This window comes from Salvelinus fontinalis, chromosome 2 (assembly GCF_029448725.1).
Source record: "Salvelinus fontinalis isolate EN_2023a chromosome 2, ASM2944872v1, whole genome shotgun sequence".
In the NCBI taxonomy this organism is placed as follows: Eukaryota; Metazoa; Chordata; class Actinopteri; order Salmoniformes; family Salmonidae; genus Salvelinus; species Salvelinus fontinalis.
The window spans coordinates 4,169,677-4,195,323 of NC_074666.1; the positions used below are offsets into that span (position 1 = coordinate 4,169,677).

At 44.7% G+C, this 25,647-nt stretch overlaps 1 protein-coding gene across 3 annotated transcripts in view; it reads right to left on the reverse strand.

The window, feature by feature from the left end:
* LOC129810602 (A-kinase anchor protein 2) overlaps positions 1-25,647 on the reverse strand; it is a 239,817-nt gene that overhangs the window by 84,755 nt on the left and 129,415 nt on the right. For all 3 annotated transcript variants that reach the window (XM_055861305.1, XM_055861297.1, XM_055861290.1), the window contains one exon: positions 8,235-8,308. In XM_055861305.1, coding sequence (XP_055717280.1) covers positions 8,235-8,308 — 74 coding nt within the window. The remainder of the gene's footprint in view (positions 1-8,234; positions 8,309-25,647) is intronic.

The window sequence follows — 25,647 nt, forward strand, 5'->3', positions numbered from 1 at the left end:
TGGAGCTCGCCCCCCCCCAACCCTACTCCCTAAAATAAAAATTGAATGCGTCAGCCAAGCAGACACTCACAAAGAATAGACTTCCGGTCCCTGTCCATGGTGCTGATATTGCGACATGTCTATGAGGCTGCCTAAATAGGCAATAAATAGGCCATAGTGGCGAAATAATTACAATTTAGCAATTAACCACTGGAGTGATAGATGTGCAGATGATGAATGTGCAAGAAGAGATACTGGGGTGCAAAGGAGCAAAATAAATCAAATAAATAACAGTATGGGGATGAGGTAGTTGGATGGGCTATTGACAGATGGGCTATGTACAGGTGCAGTGATCTTTGAGCTGCTCTGACAGCTGGTGCTTAAAGCTAGTGAGGGAGATATGAGTCTCCAGCTTCAGTGATTTTTGCAGTTCGTTCCAGTCATTGGCAGCAGAGAACTGGAAGGAAAGGCGGCCGAACGAGGAATTGGCTTTGGGGGTGACCAGTGAAATATACCTGCTGGAGCGCGTGCTAACGGTGGGCATGTAGCCTATAGCTTTGCTTTAGCTAGTGCTTCTACATCTGCATTGCTTGCTGTTTGGGGTTTCAGGCTGGGGGTTTCTGTATAAGCACTTTGTGACATCTGTTGATTTGATTTTCTTTGGTATAAATGTTTATCGGTAGGCGTATTTGGTCATAATGGTTTCATGTTAAGCCTAACATTTCCCGAAGCTACAGTATATATGGTTTCGTACTGCTGACATTTAGACTTCTGGCTAGTGGCAATAACGTAATTACTTGTTCAGTAATTCAAGTTAGAAATTCAAATCAACTAATAGCCTACCTAAACCTGCATGACATGAGCCATCGCTGCACTCTCTCCCAGCTTGGATAGAAAGTTGTCGTGTGTGAAACCAGTCTATTAATGTCAAATAATACAGCCAGTCCACCCTCAAATCACTAGTTTACTAGGGATTATTTCATTATGCAGTGTAGCCTACTACCTATAGCTATATACAGCATTAAGCTGCTATTTATAAACTTGTAATCCAAATTACACATCAAATAGCCTAACAATTATACTGAAGTATTCCTTGCTGCATCTCTCTCTCTCTGTGTCTGTCTTTTTCTCTCTCTTTCTCTGTGTCTGCTTGTCTCTCTCTTGTTTTCTACAGTTAAGGACCGACGCTGGAGATGAGAAACAAGTACAGGGAGCGAACGTGTAAAGGAAAAAAGAAAATCAAACAAAACAAGAACAGCGTCTGGAGGGGGGAGGGAATAAAACGACAATAAAGCTGACACGGGATCAAACTGAGGAACAGACAGATATAGATGGGGAAATCAACAAAGTCAAGGAGTCCAGGTGAGTCCAATGAAGCACTGATGCGTGTAATGATGGTGACCGGTGTACGTAATGATGGGCAGCCTGGCGCCCTCGTGCAACAGAGAGGGGAAGCTGGAGCAGGTGTGACACTACATAGAGGGCTATAGTAGCTATAGTATGCTACTGCTAGTCTCTCTCTTGTTTCCTATGTAGAGGGCTATAGTAGCTACAGTATGCTACTGCTTGTCTCTCTCGTGTTTTCTATGTAGAGGGCTATAGTATGCTACTGCTTGTCTCTCTCTTGTTTCCTACGTAGAGGGCTATAGTATGCTACTGCTTGTCTCTGTCTTGTTTCCTATGTAGAGGGCTATAGTATGCTACTGCTAGTCTCTCTCTTGTTTCCTATGTAGAGGGCTATAGTAGCTACAGTATGCTACTGCTAGTCTCTCTCTTGTTTTCTATGTAGAGGGCTATAGTATGCTACTGCTAGTCTCTCTCTTGTTTCCTATGTAGAGGGCTATAGTAGCTACAGTATGCTACTGCTAGTCTCTCTCTTGTTTCCTATGTAGAGGGCTATAGTAGCTACAGTATGCTACTGCTTGTCTCTCTCGTGTTTTCTATGTAGAGGGCTATAGTATGCTACTGCTTGTCTCTCTCTTGTTTCCTATGTAGAGGGCTACAGTATGCTACTGCTTGTCTCTCTCTTGTTTCCTATGTAGAGGGCTATAGTAGCTATAGTATGCTACTGCTAGTCTCTCTCTTGTTTTCTATGTAGAGGGCTACAGTATGCTACTGCTAGTCTCTCTCTTGTTTTCTACGTAGAGGGCTATAGTAGCTATAGTATGCTACTGCTAGTCTCTCTCTTGTTTTCTACGTAGACTGCTATAGTAGCTACAGTATGCTACTGCTTGTCTCTCTCTTGTTTCCTATGTAGAGGGCTACAGTATGCTACTGCTAGTGTCTCTCTTGTTTTCTACATAGAAGGCTATAGTAGCTACAGTATGCTACTGCTAGTCTCTGTCTTGTTTTCTACATAGAGGGCTATAGTATGCTACTGCTAGTCTCTCTCTTGTTTTCTACATAGAGGGCTATAGTAGCTATAGTATGCTACTGCTTGTCTCTCTCTCGTTTTCTACGTAGAGGGCTATAGTATGCTACTGCTTGTCTCTCTCTTGTTTCCTACGTAGAGGGCTATAGTATGCTACTGCTTGTCTCTGTCTTGTTTCCTATGTAGAGGGCTATAGTATGCTACTGCTAGTCTCTCTCTTGTTTCCTATGTAGAGGGCTATAGTAGCTACAGTATGCTACTGCTAGTCTCTCTCTTGTTTTCTATGTAGATGGCTATAGTAGCTACAGTATGCTACTGCTAGTCTCTCTCTTGTTTTCTATGTAGAGGGCTATAGTATGCTACTGCTAGTCTCTCTCTTGTTTCCTATGTAGAGGGCTATAGTATGCTACTGCTAGTCTCTCTCTTGTTTCCTATGTAGAGGGCTATAGTAGCTACAGTATGCTACTGCTAGTCTCTCTCTTGTTTCCTATGTAGAGGGCTATAGTATGCTACTGCTTGTCTCTCCCTTGTTTCCTACGTAGATGGCTATAGTAGCTACAGTATGCTACTGCTTGTCTCTCTCTTGTTTTCTATGTAGAGGGCTACAGTATGCTACTGCTTGTCTCTCTCTTGTTTCCTATGTAGATGGCTATAGTAGCTACAGTATGCTACTGCTTGTCTCTCTCTTGTTTTCTACGTAGATGTCTATAGTAGCTACAGTATGCTACTGCTAGTCTCTCTCTTGTTTTCTACATAGATGGCTATAGTAGCTACAGTATGCTACTGCTTGTCTCTCCCTTGTTTCCTACGTAGATGGCTATAGTAGCTACAGTATGCTACTGCTTGTCTCTCTCTTGTTTTCTACGTAGATGGCTATAGTAGCTACAGTATGCTACTGCTAGTCTCTCCCTTGTTTCCTACGTAGATGGCTATAGTAGCTACAGTATGCTACTGCTTGTCTCTCTCTTGTTTTCTACGTAGATGGCTATAGTAGCTACAGTATGCTACTGCTAGTCTCTCTCTTGTTTTCTACATAGATGGCTATAGTAGCTACAGTATGCTACTGCTTGTCTCTCCCTTGTTTCCTACGTAGATGGCTATAGTAGCTACAGTATGCTACTGCTTGTCTCTCTCTTGTTTTCTACGTAGATGGCTATAGTAGCTACAGTATGCTACTGCTAGTCTCTCCCTTGTTTCCTACGTAGATGGCTATAGTAGCTACAGTATGCTACTGCTTGTCTCTCTCTTGTTTTCTACGTAGATGGCTATAGTAGCTACAGTATGCTACTGCTAGTCTCTCTCTTGTTTTCTACATAGATGGCTATAGTAGCTACAGTATGCTACTGCTTGTCTCTCCCTTGTTTCCTACGTAGATGCCTATAGTAGCTACAGTATGCTACTGCTTGTCTCTCTCTTGTTTTCTACGTAGATGGCTATAGTAGCTACAGTTTGCTCCTGCCTCACCTTGCTATTTTGTGTGCACATGTTTTCACCACGGCCTGTAGGCCTAGTATTGACATCCCAGACAGTCTTTCCTGACACATTGTGCATTAGATGTCCATCGCGCTGCACACAATTTAGACGAAGTCTTGAATGACGCATGCCAAGATATACCGGAGATAAGGGACGGTTGATTTCGCAAACAACACAACTCAAACGCCGGTTCACCAGTATGAACGAAATCTTTTTTTTGTTTTGTTTGAGCCCTCATGAACTGTTGTTGCTAAATATGATAAATCTGTTGCATCTGCCAATTTGTTGTCTTTCCAGTATCCAGACGACTTGTCCCCGGAGCTTCCTACACAGTTGATCACTTTCCGTGTTGAGGCTGGGGGTTGGGGTTAGAGTTAGGGGTTAGGATTAGGGGTTAGGGTTAGGAGTAGGAGTAGGGTTAGGGTTAGGAGTAGGGTTAGGGTTAGGAGTAGGGTTAGGGTTAGCGTTGGGGTTAGGGTTAGGAGTACGACAGGCTCAATTAAAGATGTTGTAGAACTGCTTATTTGAAGCACCACTTCCCCTTTCGCCCAGTTTCCCTGATGTTGCTACGTCAATCAATTTTAACCATCCCTGTTAGTTGTCGCTTCTGTGGAGAGATCTTTTTCTGAACTAAAATGAATAAATAACTACTTAAGAAGCAATAGGCTTTTGGTCTGAAATTGATTCATAAACTTTTTTACATTTCCATATGTACTAGGAGGCTCAGTGTTTGTTTCTTAGCTTCCTGGTACATGTGGAAATTAAAAATATATATTATTAACTTTTTGGAGGGTTACTGTAGAAATTATTTATATAAAAAAAATAGACATTGATGACAGGCACATGCCAGAAGGATATCTGGCTAACACACATAGCTTGTGTGTTAGCCAGATATCCTTTGGGTGGTGGACCATTCTTGAAACACACGGGAAACTGTTGGGTGTGAAAAACCCAGCAGCGTTGCAGTTCTTGACAGACTCAAACCTGTGAGCCTGGCACCTACTGCCATACATCATTCAAAGGCACCCATTCACCCTCTGAATGGCACACACACACAATCAATGTATCAACTGTCTCAAGGCTTAAAAATCCTTCATCTACACTGATTGAAGTGGATTTAACAAGTGACATCAATAATGGATCATAGCTTTCACCTGGATTTACCTGTTCAGTCTATGTCATGGCAAAAGCAGTTGTTCTTAATGAGGAAGGGGAGGAGGAGGGAGTTAGAGGCAGGGGAGGAGGAGTGAGTTAGAGGCAGGGGAGGAGGAGTGAGTTAGAGGCAGGGGAGGATGAGTGAGGTAGAGGCAGGGGAGGAGGAGTGAGGTAGAGGCAGGGGAGGAGGAGTGAGTTGGAGGAGTGAGTTAGAGGCAGGGGAGGAGGAGTGAGGTAGGTAGAGGCAGGGGAGGAGTGAGGTAGAGGTAGGGGAGGAGGAGTGAGTTAGAGGCAGGAAGGAGGAGTGAGGTAGAGGCAGGATAGGAGGAGTGAGGTAGAGGCAGGGGAGGAGGAGTGAGTTAGAGGCAGGGGAGGAGGAGTGAGTTAGAGGCAGGGGAGGATGAGTGAGTTAGAGGCAGGGGAGGAGGAGTGAGTTAGAGGAAGGGGAGGAGGAGTGAGTTAGAGGAAGGGGAGGAGGAGTGAGGTAGAGGCAGGGGAGGAGGAGTGAGTTAGAGGCAGGATAGGAGGAGTGAGGTAGAGGCAGGATAGGAGGAGTGAGGTAGAGGCAGGGGAGGAGGAGTGAGGTAGAGGCAGGGGAGGAGGAGTGAGTTAGAGGCAGGGGAGGAGGAGTGAGGTAGAGGCAGGGGAGGAGTGAGGTAGAGGCAGGGGAGGAGGAGTGAGTTAGAGGCAGGGGAGGAGGAGTGAGTTAGAGGCAGGGGAGGAGGAGTGAGTTAGAGGCAGGGGAGGAGGAGGGAGTTAGAGTCAAGGGAGGAGGAGTGGGGTAGAGGCAGGGGAGGAAGAGTGAGGTAGAGGCAGGGGAGGAGTGAGTTAGAGGCAGGGGAGGATGAGTGAGGTAGAGGCAGGGGAGGATGAGTGAGGTAGAGGCAGGGGAGGAGGAGTGAGTTAGAGGCAGGGGAGGAGGAGTGAGTTAGAGGCAGGGGAGGAGTGAGTTAGAGGCAGGGGAGGATGAGTGAGGTAGAGGCAGGGGAGGAGGAGTGAGGTAGAGGCAGGGGAGGAGGAGTGAGGTAGAGGCAGGGGAGGAGGAGTGAGGTAGAGGCAGGGGAGGAGGAGTGAGGTAGAGGCAGGGGAGGAGGAGTGAGGTAGAGGCAGGGGAGGAGGAGTGAGTTAGAGGCAGGGGAGGAGGAGTGAGTTAGAGGCAGGGGAGGAGATGTGAGGTAGAGGCAGGGGAGGAGTGAGGTAGAGGTAGGGGAGGAGGAGTGAGTTAGAGGCAGGATAGGAGGAGTGAGGTAGAGGCAGGGGAGGAGGAGTGAGGTAGAGGCAGGGGAGGATGAGTGAGGTAGAGGCAGGGGAGGAGGAGTGAGGTAGAGGCAGGGGAGGAGTGAGGTAGAGGCAGGGGAGGAGTGAGGTAGAAGCAGGGGAGGAGGAGTGAGGTAGAGGCAGGGGAGGATGAGTGAGGTAGAGGCAGGGGAGGAGGAGTGAGGTAGAGGCAGGGGAGGAGGAGTGAGGTAGAGGCAGGGGAGGAGGAGTGAGGTAGAGGCAGGGGAGGAGGAGTGAGGTAGAGTCAAGGGAGGAGGAGTGGGGTAGAGGCAGGGGAGGAAGAGTGAGGTAGAGGCAGGGGAGGAGTGAGTTAGAGGCAGGGGAGGATGAGTGAGGTAGAGGCAGGGGAGGATGAGTGAGGTAGAGGCAGGGGAGGAGGAGTGAGTTAGAGGCAGGGGAGGAGGAGTGAGTTAGAGGCAGGGGAGGAGTGAGTTAGAGGCAGGGGAGGATGAGTGAGGTAGAGGCAGGGGAGGAGGAGTGAGGTAGAGGCAGGGGAGGAGGAGTGAGGTAGAGGCAGGGGAGGAGGAGTGAGGTAGAGGCAGGGGAGGAGGAGTGAGTTAGAGGCAGGGGAGGAGGAGTGAGTTAGAGGCAGGGGAGGAGATGTGAGGTAGAGGCAGGGGAGGAGTGAGGTAGAGGTAGGGGAGGAGGAGTGAGTTAGAGGCAGGATAGGAGGAGTGAGGTAGAGGCAGGGGAGGAGGAGTGAGGTAGAGGCAGGGGAGGATGAGTGAGGTAGAGGCAGGGGAGGAGGAGTGAGGTAGAGGCAGGGGAGGAGTGAGGTAGAGGCAGGGGAGGAGTGAGGTAGAAGCAGGGGAGGAGGAGTGAGGTAGAGGCAGGGGAGGATGAGTGAGGTAGAGGCAGGGGAGGAGGAGTGAGGTAGAGGCAGGGGAGGAGGAGTGAGGTAGAGGCAGGGGAGGAGGAGTGAGGTAGAGGCAGGGGAGGAGGAGTGAGGTAGAGTCAAGGGAGGAGGAGTGGGGTAGAGGCAGGGGAGGAGGAGTGGGGTAGAGGCAGGGGAGGAGGAGTGAGGTAGAGGCAGGGGAGGATGAGTGAGGTAGGAGCAGGGGAGGGTTTTGGCACCAGTGTAAATAGCTAATCAGTCATTACTCTGTTGGTCTTTAATCTGTTCCTAGACCAGTCATTACTCTGTTGGTCTTTAATCTGTTCCTAGACCCGTCTTTACTCTGTTGGTCTTTAATCTGTTCCTAGACCAGACATTACTCTGCTGGTCTTTAATCTGTTCCTAGATCAGTCATTACTCTGTTGGTCTTTAATCTGTTCCTAGATCAGTCATTACTCTGTTGGTCTTTAATCTGTTCCTAGATCAGTCATTAGTGTGTTTTTAGGAATAACAGTGATGGCTGTTCCAAAAAAAAATTATATATAACATTTTTTTCAAGAAAAAGCGACGGTAACTCACCAGCATTCTGACCAGAAATACAACTTTCCCGAATTGGATGCTTTGTTTGTTAAATTCTACTAAATGTTATCAGAATCACAGAATACTTTTTCCCTTTTGCTGTCAGGGAATATGGTGATGGGAATGATAACCGGTATCATGTATTATGTCTGTTAATGTCCGTGTGTATAGTGAAGTGAATGATCCCCTTACAGAATGTCACATATTATTTGGGGCAGCAGGTAGCCTAGCGGTTAATAAGAGCTTTGGGCCAGTATCCAAAAGGTCGCTGGTTTAAATCCCTGAGCCCGACAAGGTGTAAAAATAGGTCGTTCTGCCCTTGAGCAAGGCGGTTAATTAACTCCCAACAACGACTGTTCCCCGGGCTCTGATGACGTGGATGCCGAGTTGCAGCCCCCCCCACCTCTGATTCAGAGGGGTTGGGTTAAATGTAGAAGACACATTTCAGTTGAATACATTCAGTTGTACCACTAACTAGGTGTCTCCCTTTCCCCAGATAGAGATAGATAGAGAGATAGATAGAAGGGGATGGGTTGGTAGATGGATAGATATTGAGGGACTCACCATAGCAGTGGTGGCTGGTTTAGACACGATACTGTTTCCTGTAGTCATGGTTACTTGAGGAGTCTGTCCTTTACCTAGAGAAAGAACATCTTTATTAATGACATCATCATCATCCTCCTCGTCAACAATATCACCATCATCATCATCATCATCCTCCTCAACAATATCATCATCCTCCTCCTCCTCCTCAACAATATCACCATCATCCTCCTCCTCAACAATATCACCATCATCCTCCTCCTCCTCAACAATATCACTATCATCATCCTCCTCGTCAACAATATCACCATCATCCTCCTCCTCCTCAACAATATCACCATCATCCTCCTCCTCCTGGTTAACAATATCACCATCACCATCATCCTCCTCCTCGTCAACAATATCACCATCATCCTCCTCCTCCTCAACAATATCACCATCATCCTCCTCCTCCTGGTTAACAATATCACCATCATCCTCCTCCTCCTCAACAATATCACCATCATCATCCTCCTCCTGGTTAACAATATCACCATCATCCTCCTCCTCCTCAACAATATCACCATCATCCTCCTCCTCAACAATATCACCATCATCCTCCTCCTCAACAATATCACCATCATCCTCCTCCTCAACAATATCACCATCATCCTCCTCCTCCTCAACAATATCACCATCATCCTCCTCCTCCTCAACAATATCACCATCATCATCCTCCTCCTGGTTAACAATATCACCATCATCCTCTTCCTCGTCAACAATATCACCATCATCATCCTCCTCCTGGTTAACAATATCACCATCATCATCCTCCTCGTCAACAATATCACCATCATCCTCCTCCTCAACAATATCACCATCATCCTCCTCCTCGTCAACAATATCACCATCATCATCCTCCTCCTGGTTAACAATATCACCATCATCATCCTCCTCGTCAACAATATCATCATCATCCTCCTCCTTGTCAACAATATCTCCATCATCATCCTCCTCGTCAACAATATCATCATCATCCTCCTCCTCAACAACAATATCACCATCATCCTCCTCCTCCTCAACAATATCACCATCATCATCCTCCTCCTGGTTAACAATATCACCATCATCATCCTCCTCGTCAACAATATCACCATCATCATCCTCCTCCTGGTTAACAATATCACCATCATCATCCTCCTCCTGGTTAACAATATCACCATCATCATCCTCCTCCTCGTCAACAATATCACCATCATCATCCTCCTCCTGGTTAACAATATCACCATCATCCTCCTCCTCGTCAACAATATCACCATCATCATCCTCCTCATCAACAATATCACCATCATCCTCCTCCTCCTCAACAATATCACCATCATCCTCCTCCTCAACAATATCACCATCATCCTCCTCCTCGTCAACAATATCACTATCATCATCCTCCTCGTCAACAATATCACCATCATCCTCCTCCTCCTCAACAATATCACCATCATCCTCCTCCTCAACAATATCACCATCATCCTCCTCCTCGTCAACAATATCACTATCATCATCCTACTCGTCAACAATATCACCATCATCATCCTCCTCCTGGTTAACAATATCACCATCATCATCCTCCTCCTCGTCAACAATATCACCATCATCCTCCTCCTCAACAATATCACCATCATCCTCCTCCTCCTCAACAATATCACCATCATCCTCCTCCTCAACAATATCACCATCATCCTCCTCCTCGTCAACAATATCACCATCATCATCCTCCTCCTGGTTAACAATATCACCATCATCATCCTCCTCCTGGTTAACAATATCACCATCATCATCCTCCTCCTCGTCAACAATATCACCATCATCATCCTCCTCCTGGTTAACAATATCACCATCATCCTCCTCCTCGTCAACAAAATCACCATCATCATCCTCCTCCTCATCAACAATATCACCATCATCCTCCTCCTCGTCAACAATATCACTATCATCATCCTCCTCGTCAACAATATCACTATCATCATCCTCCTCTTCCTCAACAATATCACCATCATCCTCCTCCTCCTCAACAATATCACCATCATCCTCCTCCTCCTCAACAATATCACCATCATCCTCCTCCTCGTCAACAATATCACTATCATCATCCTCCTCGTCAACAATATCCCCATCATCCTCCTCGTCAACAATATCACCATCATCATCCTCCTCCTCGTCGACAATATCATCATCATCATCCTCCTCCTCGTTAACAATATCACCATCATCATCCTCCTCCTCGTCAACAATATCATCATCATCATCCTCCTCCTCGTCAACAATATCACCATCATCATCCTCCTCGTCAACAATATCACCATCATCATCATCCTCCTTGTCAACAATATCACCATCATCATCCTCCTCGTCAACAATATCACCATCATCATCCTCCTCGTCAACAATATCACCATCATCATCCTCCTCGTCAACAATATCCCCATCATCCTCCTCGTCAACAATATCACCATCATCATCCTCCTCGTCAACAATATCACAATCATCCTCCTCCTCGTTAACAATATCACCATCATCATCCTCCTCGTTAACAATATCCCCATCATCATCCTCCTCCTCGTTAACAATATCACCATCATCATCCTCCTCATCAACAATATCACCATCATCATCCTCCTCATCAACAATATCCCCATCATCATCCTCCTCCTCGTTAACAATATCACCATCATCCTCCTCCTCATCAACAATATCACCATCATTATCCTCCTCCTCGTTAACAATATCACCATCATCATTGGGTCGACAGGTATCCGAGCGGTTAGAGCATTGGGCCTGTAACCGAAAGGTCACTGGTTCAAATACATTAATACAGTTTACTGTAGCAGGAATACTTCAACCATTTACTGTAGCAGGAATACTCTAACCATTTACTGTTGCAGGAATACTCTAACCATTTACTGTAGCAGGAATACTCTAACCATTTACTGTAGCAGGAATACTCTAACCATTTACTGTTGCAGGAATACTTCAACCATTTACTAAAGCAGGAATACTCTAACCATTTACTGTAGCAGGAATACTCTAACCATTTACTGTAGCAGGAATACTCTAACCATTTACTGTAGCAGGAATACTCTAACCATTTACTGTAGCAGGAATACTCTAACCATTTACTGTAGCAGGAATACTCTAACCATTTACTGTAGCAGGAATACTCTAACCATTTACTGTAGCAGGAATACTCTAACCATTTACTGTTGCAGGAATACTTCAACCATTTACTAAAGCAGGAATACTCTAACCATTTACTGTAGCAGGAATACTCTAACCATTTACTGTAGCAGGAATATTCTAACCATTTACTGTAGCAGGAATACTCTAACCATTTACTGTACTAGGAATACTCCAACCATTTACTGTAGCAGGAAAACAAGCATTGTATTAACATTGTATATTGGCCCAGTTGACCAGTCGTCCCCTGGCCCTGTTGACCAGTCGTCCCCTGGCCCTGTTGACCAGTCGTCCCCTGGCCCTGTTGACCAGTCGTTCCCTGGCCCTGTTGACCAGTCGTCCCCTGGCCCTGTTGACCAGTCGTACCCTGGCCTTGTTGACCAGTCGTTCCCTGGCCCTGTTGACCAGTCGTCCCCTGGCCCTGTTGACCAGTCGTCCCCTGGCCTTGTTGACCAGTCGTTCCCTGGCCCTGTTGACCAGTCGTCCCCTGGCCCTGTTGACCAGTCGTCCCCTGGCCCTGTTGACCAGGCGTCCCCGTGGCCCTGTTGACCAGGCGTCCCCGTGGCCCTGTTGACCAGTCGTCCCCTGGCCCTCTCACATAGAGGGCTAGCAGGCCTATATCCCGAGGGACATGTGAGGTGGATGTGTTCCCCATGTGTTAGCCCTGTTCAAAAGTAGTGCACTATGTAGGGAATAGGGTGCCAACTCTGGTCAAAAGTAGTGCACTATGTAGGGAATAGGGTGCCATTTGGGATGCAGCCATGGTGTGTTCCAGGAGCAGCTTGATCTGTTGCCATGACTCCTATCCTCTCCACGTTCTCCAGCGTGTCCTTCTATCAGGTGTTTGTCATCCCACCACTGAAACATTGGTTTTACACAGACACACCTGTTGCCTATGATGCGTGCAAATACTTATTATACTGTGTACCCTACGCTGTGTCCTGAGCATTTTGACAAATATACTTTTGATATGGTCAGATTCAATCAAAACACACTTTGGAAAAAAATCTCCCTATCGCTCATGACCTGATCACAGTACTTAGATTTCTCTTCCCATAATATACAACAGTGATACAAGCAAGAGCAGTGTGCTGGTTTCTCTTTTCAGCTAAGTTATATCTCTCTGTTACCATGTACCTGCAACAAGATAGCTTGGATGTGCGAGTGCCTCTTTTGAATTTTGATCACAGTACTTTAAATGTTTTTTGTTGTTGTTGTATGGTGCAAGAACAAATGTCTTTTGTTCTGCAGCGTAGGTTTCATTGAATATGTAATTTAAGCGACCTCCTGCAGTACCAACCTGAGGATGTTGGGGGCACCCTAGAGACACATTTGGACACATTCACTGTGCTTTACCTGCCCTGGCTGGGTCTAACTGGGATATTAGGCCAATTAGGATATCATCCCCACACACAGAATACATGTGGAGGGTTTAGTCAAATAAGCCATTTTCATTATGTTGTCAATTGAGTTAAAAACAGGATAGATGTCCCCAAATGTATATAATCTGTTGTAGACAGCACCACCACAATCTGTGTGTCAAGTCAGGTGTGTCCTGCTTATTGGTTGATCCTTGACTGTGGTGGTTAGTGTTACACTATGGTACATATTAAACATAGACCGAGGCACTAGCCTTACACAGGTCTCAGTGTGTTCCAATGGGCACAGGCGTCAGTTCAACTTCTAGTTTACATTGACATTTGGTTGATTGTCAACTAATGTTGATTCCTCGTGAATTTAGGTTTAAAAGTTGGGTGGGAAAAAAGACTGAATTACCTGACTACTAAATCAAATCAGTTATCCACGTTGAAGTGTGTGTGTGATGTTAGTTGAAGTGTGTGTGATGTTAGTTGCAGTGTGTGTGACGTTAGTTGCAGTGTGTGTGAGAGTAGTGGTAGAGTAGTGGTAGAGTAGTGGCAGAGTAGTTGTATTGTAGAGGTAGAGTAGAGTAGTGTTAGAGTAGTTGTATTGTAGAGGTAGAGTAGAGTAGTGGTAGAGTAGTCTAGGGGTAGAGTAGTTGTAGAGTAGTGGTAGAGTAGTGGTATAGTAGTTCTAGAGTAGAGGAGTGGTAGAGTAGTGGTAGAGTAGAATAGTGGTAGAGTAGTTGTAGAGTAGTGGTAGAGTAGTGGTATAGTAGTTCTAGAGTAGAGGAGTGGTAGAGTAGTGGTAGAGTAGGGGTAGTGTAGATTAGTGGTAGACAAGCGGTATATTATAATAGTGGAAGAGTAAGGGTAGAGTAGCGGTAGAGTAGAGTAGTGGTATAGTAGTGGTAGAGTAGAGTAGTGGTAGAGTGGAATAGTGGTAGAGTAGAGTAGTAGTAGAGTAGTGGTAGAGTAGAGTAGAGGTATAGTAGTGGTTGAGTAGTGGTAGAGTAGAGGTATAGTAGAGGTAGAGTAGTGGTAGAGTAGAGGTTGAGTAGTGGTAGAGTAGAGAATGAGTAGTTGTAGAGTAGTTATAGTGATATAGTAGAGTAGTGGTAGAGTAGAGTAGTAGTATAGTAATGGTAGAGTAGATGTAGAGTAGTGTAAAATTAGTGGTAGAGTAGTGGTAGAGTAAAGTAATAGTAGGGTAGCGTAGTGGTAGAATAGTGGTAGAGGAGAGGTAGAGTAGTGGTAGAGTAGAGTAGGGATAGGGAAGAGAAGAGTCGTTCTAGAGATAGGGTAGAGTAGAGTTGATGTAGATTAGTGGTAGAGTAGTGGTAGAGTAGAGTAGTGGTATTGTAGTTGTAGAGTAGAGTAGAGGTTGTGTAGTGGTACATTAGAAGTATTGTGGTGGTAGAGTAGTGGTAGAGTAGAGTAGTTGTAGAGTAGTGGTAGAGTAGAGTAGTGGTATAGTAGTTGTAGAATAAAGGTAGAGTAGTGGTAGAGTAGTGGTAGAGTAAAGTAGTGGTATGGTAGAGTAGTGGTATAGCAGTTGTTGAGGTAGAGTGCTGGTAGAGTAGGGTAGAGAAGAGGTAGAGTAGTGGTATTGTAGTTGTAGAGTAGAGGTTGTCTAGTGGTAGATTAGAAGTATTGTGGTGGTGGAGTAGTGGTAGAGTAGTGGTAGAGTAGTGGTATAGTAGTTGTAGAGTAGTTGTAGAGTAGTGGTAGAGTAGAGTAGTGGTATAGTAGTTGTAGAGTTGAGGTAGAGTGGTGGTAGAGTAGAGTAGTGGTAAAGTAGTTGTAGATTTGAGGTAGAGTGGTGGTAGAGTATAGAGTAGTGGTAGAGGAGAATAGTGGTATAGTAGTTGTAGAGTAGTGGTAGAGCAGATCTAGAGTAGTGGTAGTGGAAAAGTAGTTGTAGAGTTTTGGTGGAGTAGTGGTAGAGTAGTGGTAGAGTAGTGGTATAGTGGTGGTAGAGTAGTGGTATAGTAGTGGTAGAGTAGTGGTATAGTAGTGGTATAGTGGTGGTAGAGGAGAGGTAGAGTAGTGGTAGAGTAGTGGTATAGTAGTGGTATAGTGGTGGTAGAGTGGTGGTAGAGTAGTGGTATAGTAGTGGTAGAGTAGTGGTATAGTAGTGGTATAGTAGTGGTAGAGTAGTGGTATAGTAGTGGTATAGTGGTGGTAGAGTAGTGGTAGAGTAGTGGTATAGTGGTGGTAGAGTAGTGGTATAGTAGTGGTAGAGTAGTGGTATAGTGGTGGTAGAGTAGTGGTAGAGTAGTGGTATAGTGGTGGTAGAGGATTGGTAGAGTAGTGGTATAGTTGTGGTATAGTGGTGGTATAGTGGTGGTATAGTAGTGGTAGAGTAGTGGTATAGTAGTGGTATAGTAGTGGTAGAGTAGTGGCATAGTGGTGGTAGAGGAGTGGTTTAGGAGTGGTAGAGTAGTGGTAGAGTAGTGGTATAGTGGTGGTAGAGTAGTGGTAGAGTAGTGGTATAGTGGTGGTAGAGTAGTGGTATAGTAGTGGTAGAGTAGTGGTATAGTAGTGGTAGAGTAGTGGTATAGTGGTGGTAGAGGATTGGTATAGTAGTGGTTTAGTGGTGGTAGAGTAGTGGTAGAGTAGTGGTATAGTGGTGGTAGAGTAGTGGTAGAGTAGTGGTAGAGTAGTGGTATAGTGATGGCAGAGTAGTGGTATAGTAGTGGTAGAGTAGTGGTATAGTGGTGGTAGAGGATTGGTAGAGGATTGGTAGAGTAGTGGTATAGTGGTGGTAGAGGATTGGTAGAGTAGTGGTATAGTTGTGGTATAGTGGTGGTATAGTGGTGGTATAGTAGTGGTGGAGTAGAGCAGTGGTAGGGTAGAGAAGAGTAGTTTAAGTGGTTGTGTAGAGTAGAGTTGATGTGGAGTAGTGATAGAGTAGTGTTAGAGTAGTGGTCGGGGTATAGGTAGTGGTAGTGTTAGTGTCGAGGTAGAGTAGATTAGTGGTATAGTATAGGTATAGTAGTGGTAGAGTAGAGTAGTGGTAGAGTAGTGGTAGAGTAGTGGTAGAGTAGAGTAGTGGTAGAGTAGTGGTAGAGTAGTGGTAGAGTAGTGGTAGAGTAGAGTAAAGTAGTGGTATAGTAGTGGTAGAGTAGTGGTAGAGTAGAGTAAAGTAGTGGTAGAGTAGTGGTAGAGTAGTGGTATAGTGGTGGTAGAGTAGTGGTAGAGTAGTGGTATAGTGGTGGTAGAGTAGTGGTAGAGTAGTGGTAGCGGTATAGGTAGTGGTAGTGTCGAGGTAGAGTAGATCAGTGGTAGATTAGTGGTAGAGTAAAGGTATAGTAGTGGTAGAGTAGAGTAGTGGTAGAGTTGAGTTAATGTAGGGTAGTGGCAGAGTTGTGGTAGGGTAGAGTAGAGGTAGAGTAGGGGTAGAGTAGTGGTAGAGTAGAGGTATAGTAGTGGTAGAGTAGAGGTATAGTAGTGGTAGAGTAGAGGTATAGTAGTGGTAGAGTAGTGGTAGAGAAGGGTGGTGGTAGAGTGGTGGTAGAGTAGTGGTAGAGTAGAGTTGAGGTAGAGTGGTGGTAGAGAAGGGTGGTGGTAGAGTGGTGGTAGAGTAGTGGTAGAGAAGGGTGGTGGTAGAGTGGTGGTAGAGTAGTGGTAGAGTAGTGGTAGAGTAGTGGTATAGTGGTGGTAGAGGAGTGGTATAGTAGTGGTTGAGTAGTGGTATAGTGGTGGTAGAGTAGTGGTATAGTGGTGGTAGAGTAGTGGTATAGTGGTGGTAGAGTAGTGGTAGAGTAGTGGTATAGTGGTGGTAGAGGAGTGGTATAGTAGTGGTTGAGTAGTGGTATAGTGGTGGTAGAGTAGTGGTAGAGTAGTGGTATAGTGGTGGTAGAGTAGTGGTATAGTGGTGGTAGAGTAGTGGTAGAGTAGTGGTATAGTAGTGGTAGAGTAGTGGTATAGTGGTGGTAGAGTAGTGGTATAGTGGTGGTAGAGGAGTGGTAGAGGAGTGGTAGAGTAGTGGTAGAGTAGTGGTATAGTAGTGGTATAGTGGCGGTATAGTGGTGGTAGAGTAGTGGTAGAGTAGTGGTATAGTGGTGGTAGAGTAGTGGTATAGTGGTGGTAGAGTAGTGGTATAGTGGTGGTAGAGGATTGGTAGAGTAGTGGTATAGTAGTGGTAGAGTAGTGGTTTAGTGGTGGTAGAGTAGTGGTATAGTGGTGGTAGAGTAGTGGTATAGTAGTGGTAGAGTAGTGGTAGAGTAGTGGTAGAGTAGTGGTAGAGTAGTGGTATAGTGGTGGTAGAGTAGTGGTAGAGTAGTGGTATAGTGGTGGTAGAGGATTGGTAGAGTAGTGGTATAGTGGTGGTAGAGGATGGGTAGAGTAGTGGTATAGTTGTGGTATAGTGGTGGTATAGTGGTGGTAGAGTAGTGGTGGAGTAGAGCAGTGGTATGGTAGAGAAGATTAGTTTAAGTGGTTGTGTAGAGTAGAGTTGATGTGGAGTAGTGATAGAGTAGTGGTAGAGTAGTGGTCGGTGTATAGGTAGTGGTAGTGTTAGTGTCGAGGTAGAGTAGATTAGTGGTAGAGTAGAGGTATAGTAGTGGTAGAGTAGAGTAGTGGTAGAGTAGTGGTAGAGTAGAGTAAAGTAGTGGTATAGTAGTGCTAGAGTAGTGGTAGAGTAGAGTAAAGTAGTGGTAGAGTAGTGGTAGAGTAGTGGTATAGTGGTGGTAGAGTAGTGGTAGCGGTATAGGTAGTGGTAGTGTTAGTGTCGAGGTAGAGTAGATTAGTGGTAGAGTAGAGGTATAGTAGTGGTAGAGTAGAGTAGTGGTAGAGTTGAGTAAATGTAGGGTAGTGGTAGAGTAGAGGTAGGGGTATAGGTAGTGGTAGTGTTAGTGTTAGTGTCGAGGTAGAGTAGATTAGTGGTAGATTACTGGTAGAGTAGAGGTATAGTAGTGGTAGAGTAGAGTAGTGGTAGAGTTGAGTAAATGTAGGGTAGTGGTAGAGTTGTGGTAGGGTAGAGTAGAGGTAGAGTAGTGGTATAGTGGTGGTAGAGTAGTGGTATAGTAGTGGTAGAGTAGTGGTAGAGGAGTGGTTTAGGAGTGGTAGAGTAGTGGTATAGTGGTGGTATAGTAGTGGTATAGTAGTGGTGGAGTAGTGGTATAGTAGTGGTATAGTGGTGGTAGAGTAGTGGTATAGTGATGGTATAGTAGTGGTAGAGTAGTGGTATAGTTGTGGTATAGTGGTGGTATAGTGGTGGTATAGTGGTGGTATAGTGATGGTATAGTGGTGGTAGAGTAGTGGTAGAGTAGTGGTATAGTGGTGGTAGAGGAGTGGTATAGTAGTGGTAGAGTAGTGGTATAGTAGTGGTAGAGTAGTGGTATAGTAGTGGTAGAGTAGTGGTATAGTAGTGGTAGAGTAGTGGTATAGTGGTGGTAGAGTAGTGGTATAGTGATGGTATAGTAGTGGTATAGTAGTGGTAGAGTAGTGGTATAGTTGTGGTATAGTTGTGGTATAGTAGTGGTATAGTGGTGGTAGAGCAGTGGTAGAGTAGTGGTAGAGTAGTGGTAGATTAGTGGTAGAGTAGTGGTATAGTAGTGGTATAGTAGTGGTAGAGTAGTGGTATAGTGATGGTAGAGTAGTGGTATAGTAGTGGTAGAGTAGTGGTATAGTGGTGGTAGAGTAGTGGTAGAGGATTGGTAGAGTAGTGGTATAGTGGTGGTAGAGGATTGGTAGAGTAGTGGTATAGTTGTGGTATAGTGGTGGTATAGTAGTGGTGGAGTAGAGCAGTGGTAGGGTAGAGAAGATTAGTTTAAGTGGTTGTGTAGAGTAGAGTTGATGTGGAGTAGTGATAGATTAGTGGTAGAGTAGTGGTCGGGGTATAGGTAGTGGTAGTGTTAGTGTCGAGGTAGAGTAGATTAGTGGTATAGTAGAGGTATAGTAGTGGTAGAGTAGAGTAGTGGTAGAGTAGTGGTAGAGTAGTGGTAGAGTAGTGGTAGAGTAGAGTAAAGTAGTGGTATAGTAGTGGTAGAGTAGTGGTAGAGTAGAGTAAAGTAGTGGTAGAGTAGTGGTATAGTGGTGGTAGAGTAGTGGTAGAGTAGTGGTAGCGGTATAGGTAGTGGTAGTGTTAGTGTCGAGGTAGAGTAGATTAGTGGTAGATTACTGGTAGAGTAGAGGTATAGTAGTGGTAGAGTAGAGTAGTGGTAGAGTTGAGTAAATGTAGGGTAGTGGTAGAGTTGTGGTAGGTTTGAGTAGAGGTAGAGTAGGGGTAGAGTAGTGGTAGAGTAGAGGTATAGTAGTGGTAGAGTAGATGTATAGTAGTGGTAGAGTAGAGGTAGAGTAGTGGAAATTAGTTGTAGAGTAGTGGTAGAGTTTTGATGGAGTAGTGGTAGAGTGGTGGTGTAATTGTTATAGAGTAGTGGTATAGTAGTGTAATGTAGTGGTAGAGTAGAGTAGTGGTTGAGTAGTGGTTGAGTAGTGGTAGAGTAGTGGTAGAGTAGTGGTATAGTGGTGGTAGAGGATGGGTAGAGTAGTGGTATAGTTGTGGTATAGTGGTGGTATAGTGGTGGTAGAGTAGTGGTATAGTGGTGGTAGAGTAGTGGTATAGTAGTGGTAGAGTAGTGGTAGAGTAGTGGTAGAGTAGTGGTATAGTAGTGGTATAGTGGTGGTAGAGTAGTGGTAGAGTAGTGGTATAGTGGTGGTAGAGGATTGGTAGAGTAGTGGTATAGTGGTGGTAGAGGATGGGTAGAGTAGTGGTATAGTTGTGGTATAGTGGTGGTATAGTGGTGGTAGAGTAGTGGTGGAGTAGAGCAGTGGTATGGTAGAGAAGATTAGTTTAAGTGGTTGTGTAGAGTAGAGTTGATGTGGAGTAGTGATAGAGTAGTGGTAGAGTAGTGGTCGGTGTATAGGTAGTGGTAGTGTTAGTGTCGAGGTAGAGTAGATTAGTGGTATAGTATAGGTATAGTAGTGGTAGAGTAGAGTAGTGGTAGAGTAGTGGTAGAGTAGTGGTAGAGTAAAGTAGTGGTATAGTAGTGCTAGAGTAGTGGTAGAGTAGAGTAAAGTAGTGGTAGAGTAGTGGTAGAGTAGTGGTATAGTGGTGGTAGAGTAGTGGTAGCGGTATAGGTAGTGGTAGTGTTAGTGTCGAGGTAGAGTAGATTAGTGGTAGAGTAGAGGTATAGTAGTGGTAGAGTAGAGTAGTGGTAGAGTTGAGTAAATGTAGGGTAGTGGTAGAGTAGAGGTAGGGGTATAGGTAGTGGTAGTGTTAGTGTTAGTGTCGAGGTAGAGTAGATTAGTGGTAGATTACTGGTAGAGTAGAGGTATAGTAGTGGTAGAGTAGAGTAGTGGTAGAGTTGAGTAAATGTAGGGTAGTGGTAGAGTTGTGGTAGGGTAGAGTAGAGGTAGAGTAGTGGTATAGTGGTGGTAGAGTAGTGGTATAGTAGTGGTAGAGTAGTGGTAGAGGAGTGGTTTAGGAGTGGTAGAGTAGTGGTATAGTGGTGGTATAGTAGTGGTATAGTAGTGGTGGAGTAGTGGTATAGTAGTGGTACAGTGGTGGTAGAGTAGTGGTATAGTGATGGTATAGTAGTGGTAGAGTAGTGGTATAGTTGTGGTATAGTGGTGGTATAGTGGTGGTATAGTGGTGGTGTAGTGATGGTATAGTAGTGGTATAGTGGTGGTAGAGTAGTGGTAGAGTAGTGGTATAGTGGTGGTAGAGGAGTGGTATAGTAGTGGTAGAGTAGTGGTAGAGTAGTGGTATAGTGATGGGAGAGTAGTGGTATAGTAGTGGTAGAGTAGTGGTATAGTGGTGGTAGAGTAGTGGTATAGTGATGGTATAGTAGTGGTATAGTGATGGTATAGTAGTGGTATAGTTGTGGTATAGTTGTGGTATAGTAGTGGTATAGTGGTGGTAGAGCAGTGGTAGAGTAGTGGTAGATTAGTGGTAGAGTAGTGGTATAGTAGTGGTATAGTGGTGGTAGAGTAGTGGTAGAGTAGTGGTATAGCGATGGTAGAGTAGTGGTATAGTAGTGGTAGAGTAGTGGTATAGTGGTGGTAGAGTAGTGGTAGAGGATTGGTAGAGTAGTGGTATAGTGGTGGTAGAGGATTGGTAGAGTAGTGGTATAGTTGTGGTATAGTGGTGGTATAGTAGTGGTGGAGTAGAGCAGTGGTAGGGTAGAGAAGATTAGTTTAAGTGGTTGTGTAGAGTAGAGTTGATGTGGAGTAGTGATAGATTAGTGGTAGAGTAGTGGTCGGGGTATAGGTAGTGGTAGTGTTAGTGTCGAGGTAGAGTAGATTAGTGGTATAGTAGAGGTATAGTAGTGGTAGAGTAGAGTAGTGGTAGAGTAGTGGTAGAGTAGTGGTAGAGTAGTGGTAGAGTAGTGGTAGCGGTATAGGTAGTGGTAGTGTTAGTGTCGAGGTAGAGTAGATTAGTGGTAGATTACTGGTAGAGTAGAGGTATAGTAGTGGTAGAGTAGAGTAGTGGTAGAGTTGAGTAAATGTAGGGTAGTGGTAGAGTTGTGGTAGGTTTGAGTAGAGGTAGAGTAGGGGTAGAGTAGTGGTAGAGTAGAGGTATAGTAGTGGTAGAGTAGATGTATAGTAGTGGTAGAGTAGAGGTAGAGTAGTGGAAATTAGTTGTAGAGTAGTGGTAGAGTTTTGATGGAGTAGTGGTAGAGTGGTGGTGTAATTGTTATAGAGTAGTGGTATAGTAGTGTAATGTAGTGGTAGAGTAGAGTAGTGGTTGAGTAGTGGTTGAGTAGTGGTATAGTAGTGGTAGAGTAGAGTAGTGGTAGAGTAGTGGTTGAGTAGTGGTATAGTAGTGGCAGAGTAGAGTAGTGGTAGAGTAGAGGTAGATGATAATAGTGGTAGAGTAGGGGTAGAGTAGAGGTATAGTAGCGGTAGGGTAGAGTAGAGGTAGAGTAGGGGTAGAGTGGTGGTAGAGTAGAGGTATAGTAGTGGTAGAGTAGTGGTAGGGTAGAGAAGATTAGTTTTAGTGGAAGTGCAGAGCAGTGTTGATATAGAGTAGTGCTTGAGTAGTGGTAGAGTAGAGGATGAGTAGTTGTAGAGTAGATGTAGTGCTAGGGTAGAGTAGGTGTAGAGAAGTGGTAGAGTAGTGGTTGAGTAGTGGTAGAGTAGAGGATGAGTAGTTGTAGAGTAGATGTAGTGGTCCCGTGTGGCTCAGTTGGTAGAGCATGGCGCTTGCAACGCCAGGGTTGTGGGTTCATTCCCCACGGGGGGACCAGGATGAATATGTATGAACTAAGTCGCTCTGGATAAGAGCGTCTGCTAAATGACTTAAATGTAAATGTAAATGTAGTGCTAGGGTAGAGTAGGTGTAGAGAAGTGGTAGAGTAGAGGTAGAATAGGTATATAGTTGTGGTTGAGTAAATGTAGAGTAGAGAAAGAGTAGTGGTAGAGTATTGGTAAAGTAGAGCAGTAGTAGAGTAGAGTAGTGGGAGAATAGTTGGAGAGTTAGAGTAGTGGTAGAGTAGAGTAGTGGTAGAATAGTTGTAGAGTTAGAGTAGTGGTAGAGTAGTCATAGAATAGTGGTAGAGTAGAATAGTTGTAGAATAGTGGTAGAGTAGAGGGTAAAGTAGTTATAGAGAGATGGTAGATTAGTGGTATAGTAGTGGTGGAGTAGTGGTATAGTAGTGGTTGAGGAGTGGTAGAGTAGTGGTTGAGTAGTGGTATAATAGTGGTATAGTAGTGGTATAGTGGTGGTAGAGGAGTGGTAGAGGAGTGGTAGAGTAGTGGTAGAGTAGTGGTATAGTAGTGGTATAGTGGCGGTATAGTGGTGGTAGAGTAGTGGTAGAGTAGTGGTATAGTGGTGGTAGAGTAGTGGTATAGTGGTGGTAGAGTAGTGGTATAGTGGTGGTAGAGTAGTGGTAGAGTAGTGGTATAGTGGTGGGAGAGTAGTGGTTTAGTGGTGGTAGAGTAGTGGTTTAGTGGTGGTAGAGTAGTGGTATAGTGGTGGTAGAGTAGTGGTAGAGTAGTGGTAGAGTAGTGGTAGAGTAGTGGTAGAGTGGTGGTAGAGTAGTGGTAGAGTAGTGGTATAGTGGTGGTAGAGGATTGGTAGAGTAGTGGTATAGTGGTGGTAGAGGATGGGTAGAGTAGTGGTATAGTGGTGGTAGAGTAGTGGTGGAGTAGAGCAGTGGTATGGTAGAGAAGATTAGTTTAAGTGGTTGTGTAGAGTAGAGTTGATGTGGAGTAGTGATAGAGTAGTGGTAGAGTAGTGGTCGGTGTATAGGTAGTGGTAGTGTTAGTGTTAGTGTCGAGGTAGAGTAGATTAGTGGTATAGTATAGGTATAGTAGTGGTAGAGTAGAGTAGTGGTAGAGTAGTGGTAGAGTAGTGGTAGAGTAGAGTAAAGTAGTGGTATAGTAGTGCTAGAGTAGTGGTAGAGTAGAGTAAAGTAGTGGTAGAGTAGTGGTAGAGTAGTGGTATAGTGGTGGTAGAGTAGTGGTAGCGGTATAGGTAGTGGTAGTGTTAGTGTCGAGGTAGAGTAGATTAGTGGTAGATTAGTGGTAGAGTAGAGGTATAGTAGTGGTAGAGTAGAGTAGTGGTAGAGTTGAGTAAATGTAGGGTAGTGGTAGAGTAGAGGTAGGGGTATAGGTAGTGGTAGTGTTAGTGTTAGTGTCGAGGTAGAGTAGATTAGTGGTAGATTACTGGTAGAGTAGAGGTATAGTAGTGGTAGAGTAGAGTAGTGGTAGAGTTGAGTAAATGTAGGGTAGTGGTAGAGTTGTGGTAGGGTAGAGTAGAGGTAGAGTAGTGGTATAGTGGTGGTAGAGTAGTGGTATAGTAGTGGTAGAGTAGTGGTAGAGGAGTGGTTTAGGAGTGGTAGAGTAGTGGTATAGTGGTGGTATAGTAGTGGTATAGTAGTGGTGGAGTAGTGGTATAGTAGTGGTATAGTGGTGGTAGAGTAGTGGTATAGTGATGGTATAGTAGTGGTAGAGTAGTGGTATAGTTGTGGTATAGTGGTGGTATAGTGGTGGTATAGTGGTGGTATAGTGATGGTATAGTAGTGGTATAGTGGTGGTAGAGTAGTGGTAGAGTAGTGGTATAGTGGTGGTAGAGGAGTGGTATAGTAGTGGTAGAGTAGTGGTATAGTAGTGGTAGAGTAGTGGTATAGTGATGGGAGAGTAGTGGTATAGTAGTGGTAGAGTAGTGGTATAGTGGTGGTAGAGTAGTGGTATAGTGATGGTATAGTAGTGGTATAGTAGTGGTAGAGTAGTGGTATAGTTGTGGTATAGTTGTGGTATAGTAGTGGTATAGTGGTGGTAGAGCAGTGGTAGAGTAGTGGTAGATTAGTGGTAGAGTAGTGGTATAGTAGTGGTATAGTGGTGGTAGAGTAGTGGTAGAGTAGTGGTATAGTGATGGTAGAGTAGTGGTAAAGTAGTGGTAGAGTAGTGGTATAGTGGTGGTAGAGTAGTGGTAGAGGATTGGTAGAGTAGTGGTATAGTGGTGGTAGAGGATTGGTAGAGTAGTGGTATAGTGGTGGTATAGTAGTGGTGGAGTAGAGCAGTGGTAGGGTAGAGAAGATTAGTTTAAGTGGTTGTGTAGAGTAGAGTTGATGTGGAGTAGTGATAGATTAGTGGTAGAGTAGTGGTCGGGGTATAGGTAGTGGTAGTGTTAGTGTCGAGGTAGAGTAGATTAGTGGTATAGTAGAGGTATAGTAGTGGTAGAGTAGAGTAGTGGTAGAGTAGTGGTAGAGTAGTGGTAGAGTAGTGGTAGAGTAGAGTAAAGTAGTGGTATAGTAGTGGTAGAGTAGTGGTAGAGTAGAGTAAAGTAGTGGTAGAGTAGTGGTATAGTGGTGGTAGAGTAGTGGTAGCGGTATAGGTAGTGGTAGTGTTAGTGTCGAGGTAGAGTAGATTAGTGGTAGATTACTGGTAGAGTAGAGGTATAGTAGTGGTAGAGTAGAGTAGTGGTAGAGTTGAGTAAATGTAGGGTAGTGGTAGAGTTGTGGTAGGTTTGAGTAGAGGTAGAGTAGGGGTAGAGTAGTGGTAGAGTAGAGGTATAGTAGTGGTAGAGTAGATGTATAGTAGTGGTAGAGTAGAGGTAGAGTAGTGGAAATTAGTTGTAGAGTAGTGGTAGAGTTTTGATGGAGTAGTGGTAGAGTGGTGGTGTAATTGTTATAGAGTAGTGGTATAGTAGTGTAATGTAGTGGTAGAGTAGAGTAGTGGTTGAGTAGTGGTTGAGTAGTGGTATAGTAGTGGTAGAGTAGAGTAGTGGTAGAGTAGTGGTTGAGTAGTGGTATAGTAGTGGCAGAGTAGAGTAGTGGTAGAGTAGAGGTAGATGATAATAGTGGTAGAGTAGGGGTAGAGTAGAGGTATAGTAGCGGTAGGGTAGAGTAGAGGTAGAGTAGGGGTAGAGTGGTGGTAGAGTAGAGGTATAGTAGTGGTAGAGTAGTGGTAGGGTAGAGAAGATTAGTTTTAGTGGAAGTGCAGAGCAGTGTTGATATAGAGTAGTGCTTGAGTAGTGGTAGAGTAGAGGATGAGTAGTTGTAGAGTAGATGTAGTGCTAGGGTAGAGTAGGTGTAGAGAAGTGGTAGAGTAGTGGTTGAGTAGTGGTAGAGTAGAGGATGAGTAGTTGTAGAGTAGATGTAGTGGTCCCGTGTGGCTCAGTTGGTAGAGCATGGCGCTTGCAACGCCAGGGTTGTGGGTTCATTCCCCACGGGGGACCAGGATGAATATGTATGAACTAAGTCGCTCTGGATAAGAGCGTCTGCTAAATGACTTAAATGTAAATGTAAATGTAGTGCTAGGGTAGAGTAGGTGTAGAGAAGTGGTAGAGTAGAGGTAGAATAGGTATATAGTTGTGGTTGAGTAAATGTAGAGTAGAGAAAGAGTAGTGGTAGAGTATTGGTAAAGTAGAGCAGTAGTAGAGTAGAGTAGTGGGAGAATAGTTGGAGAGTTAG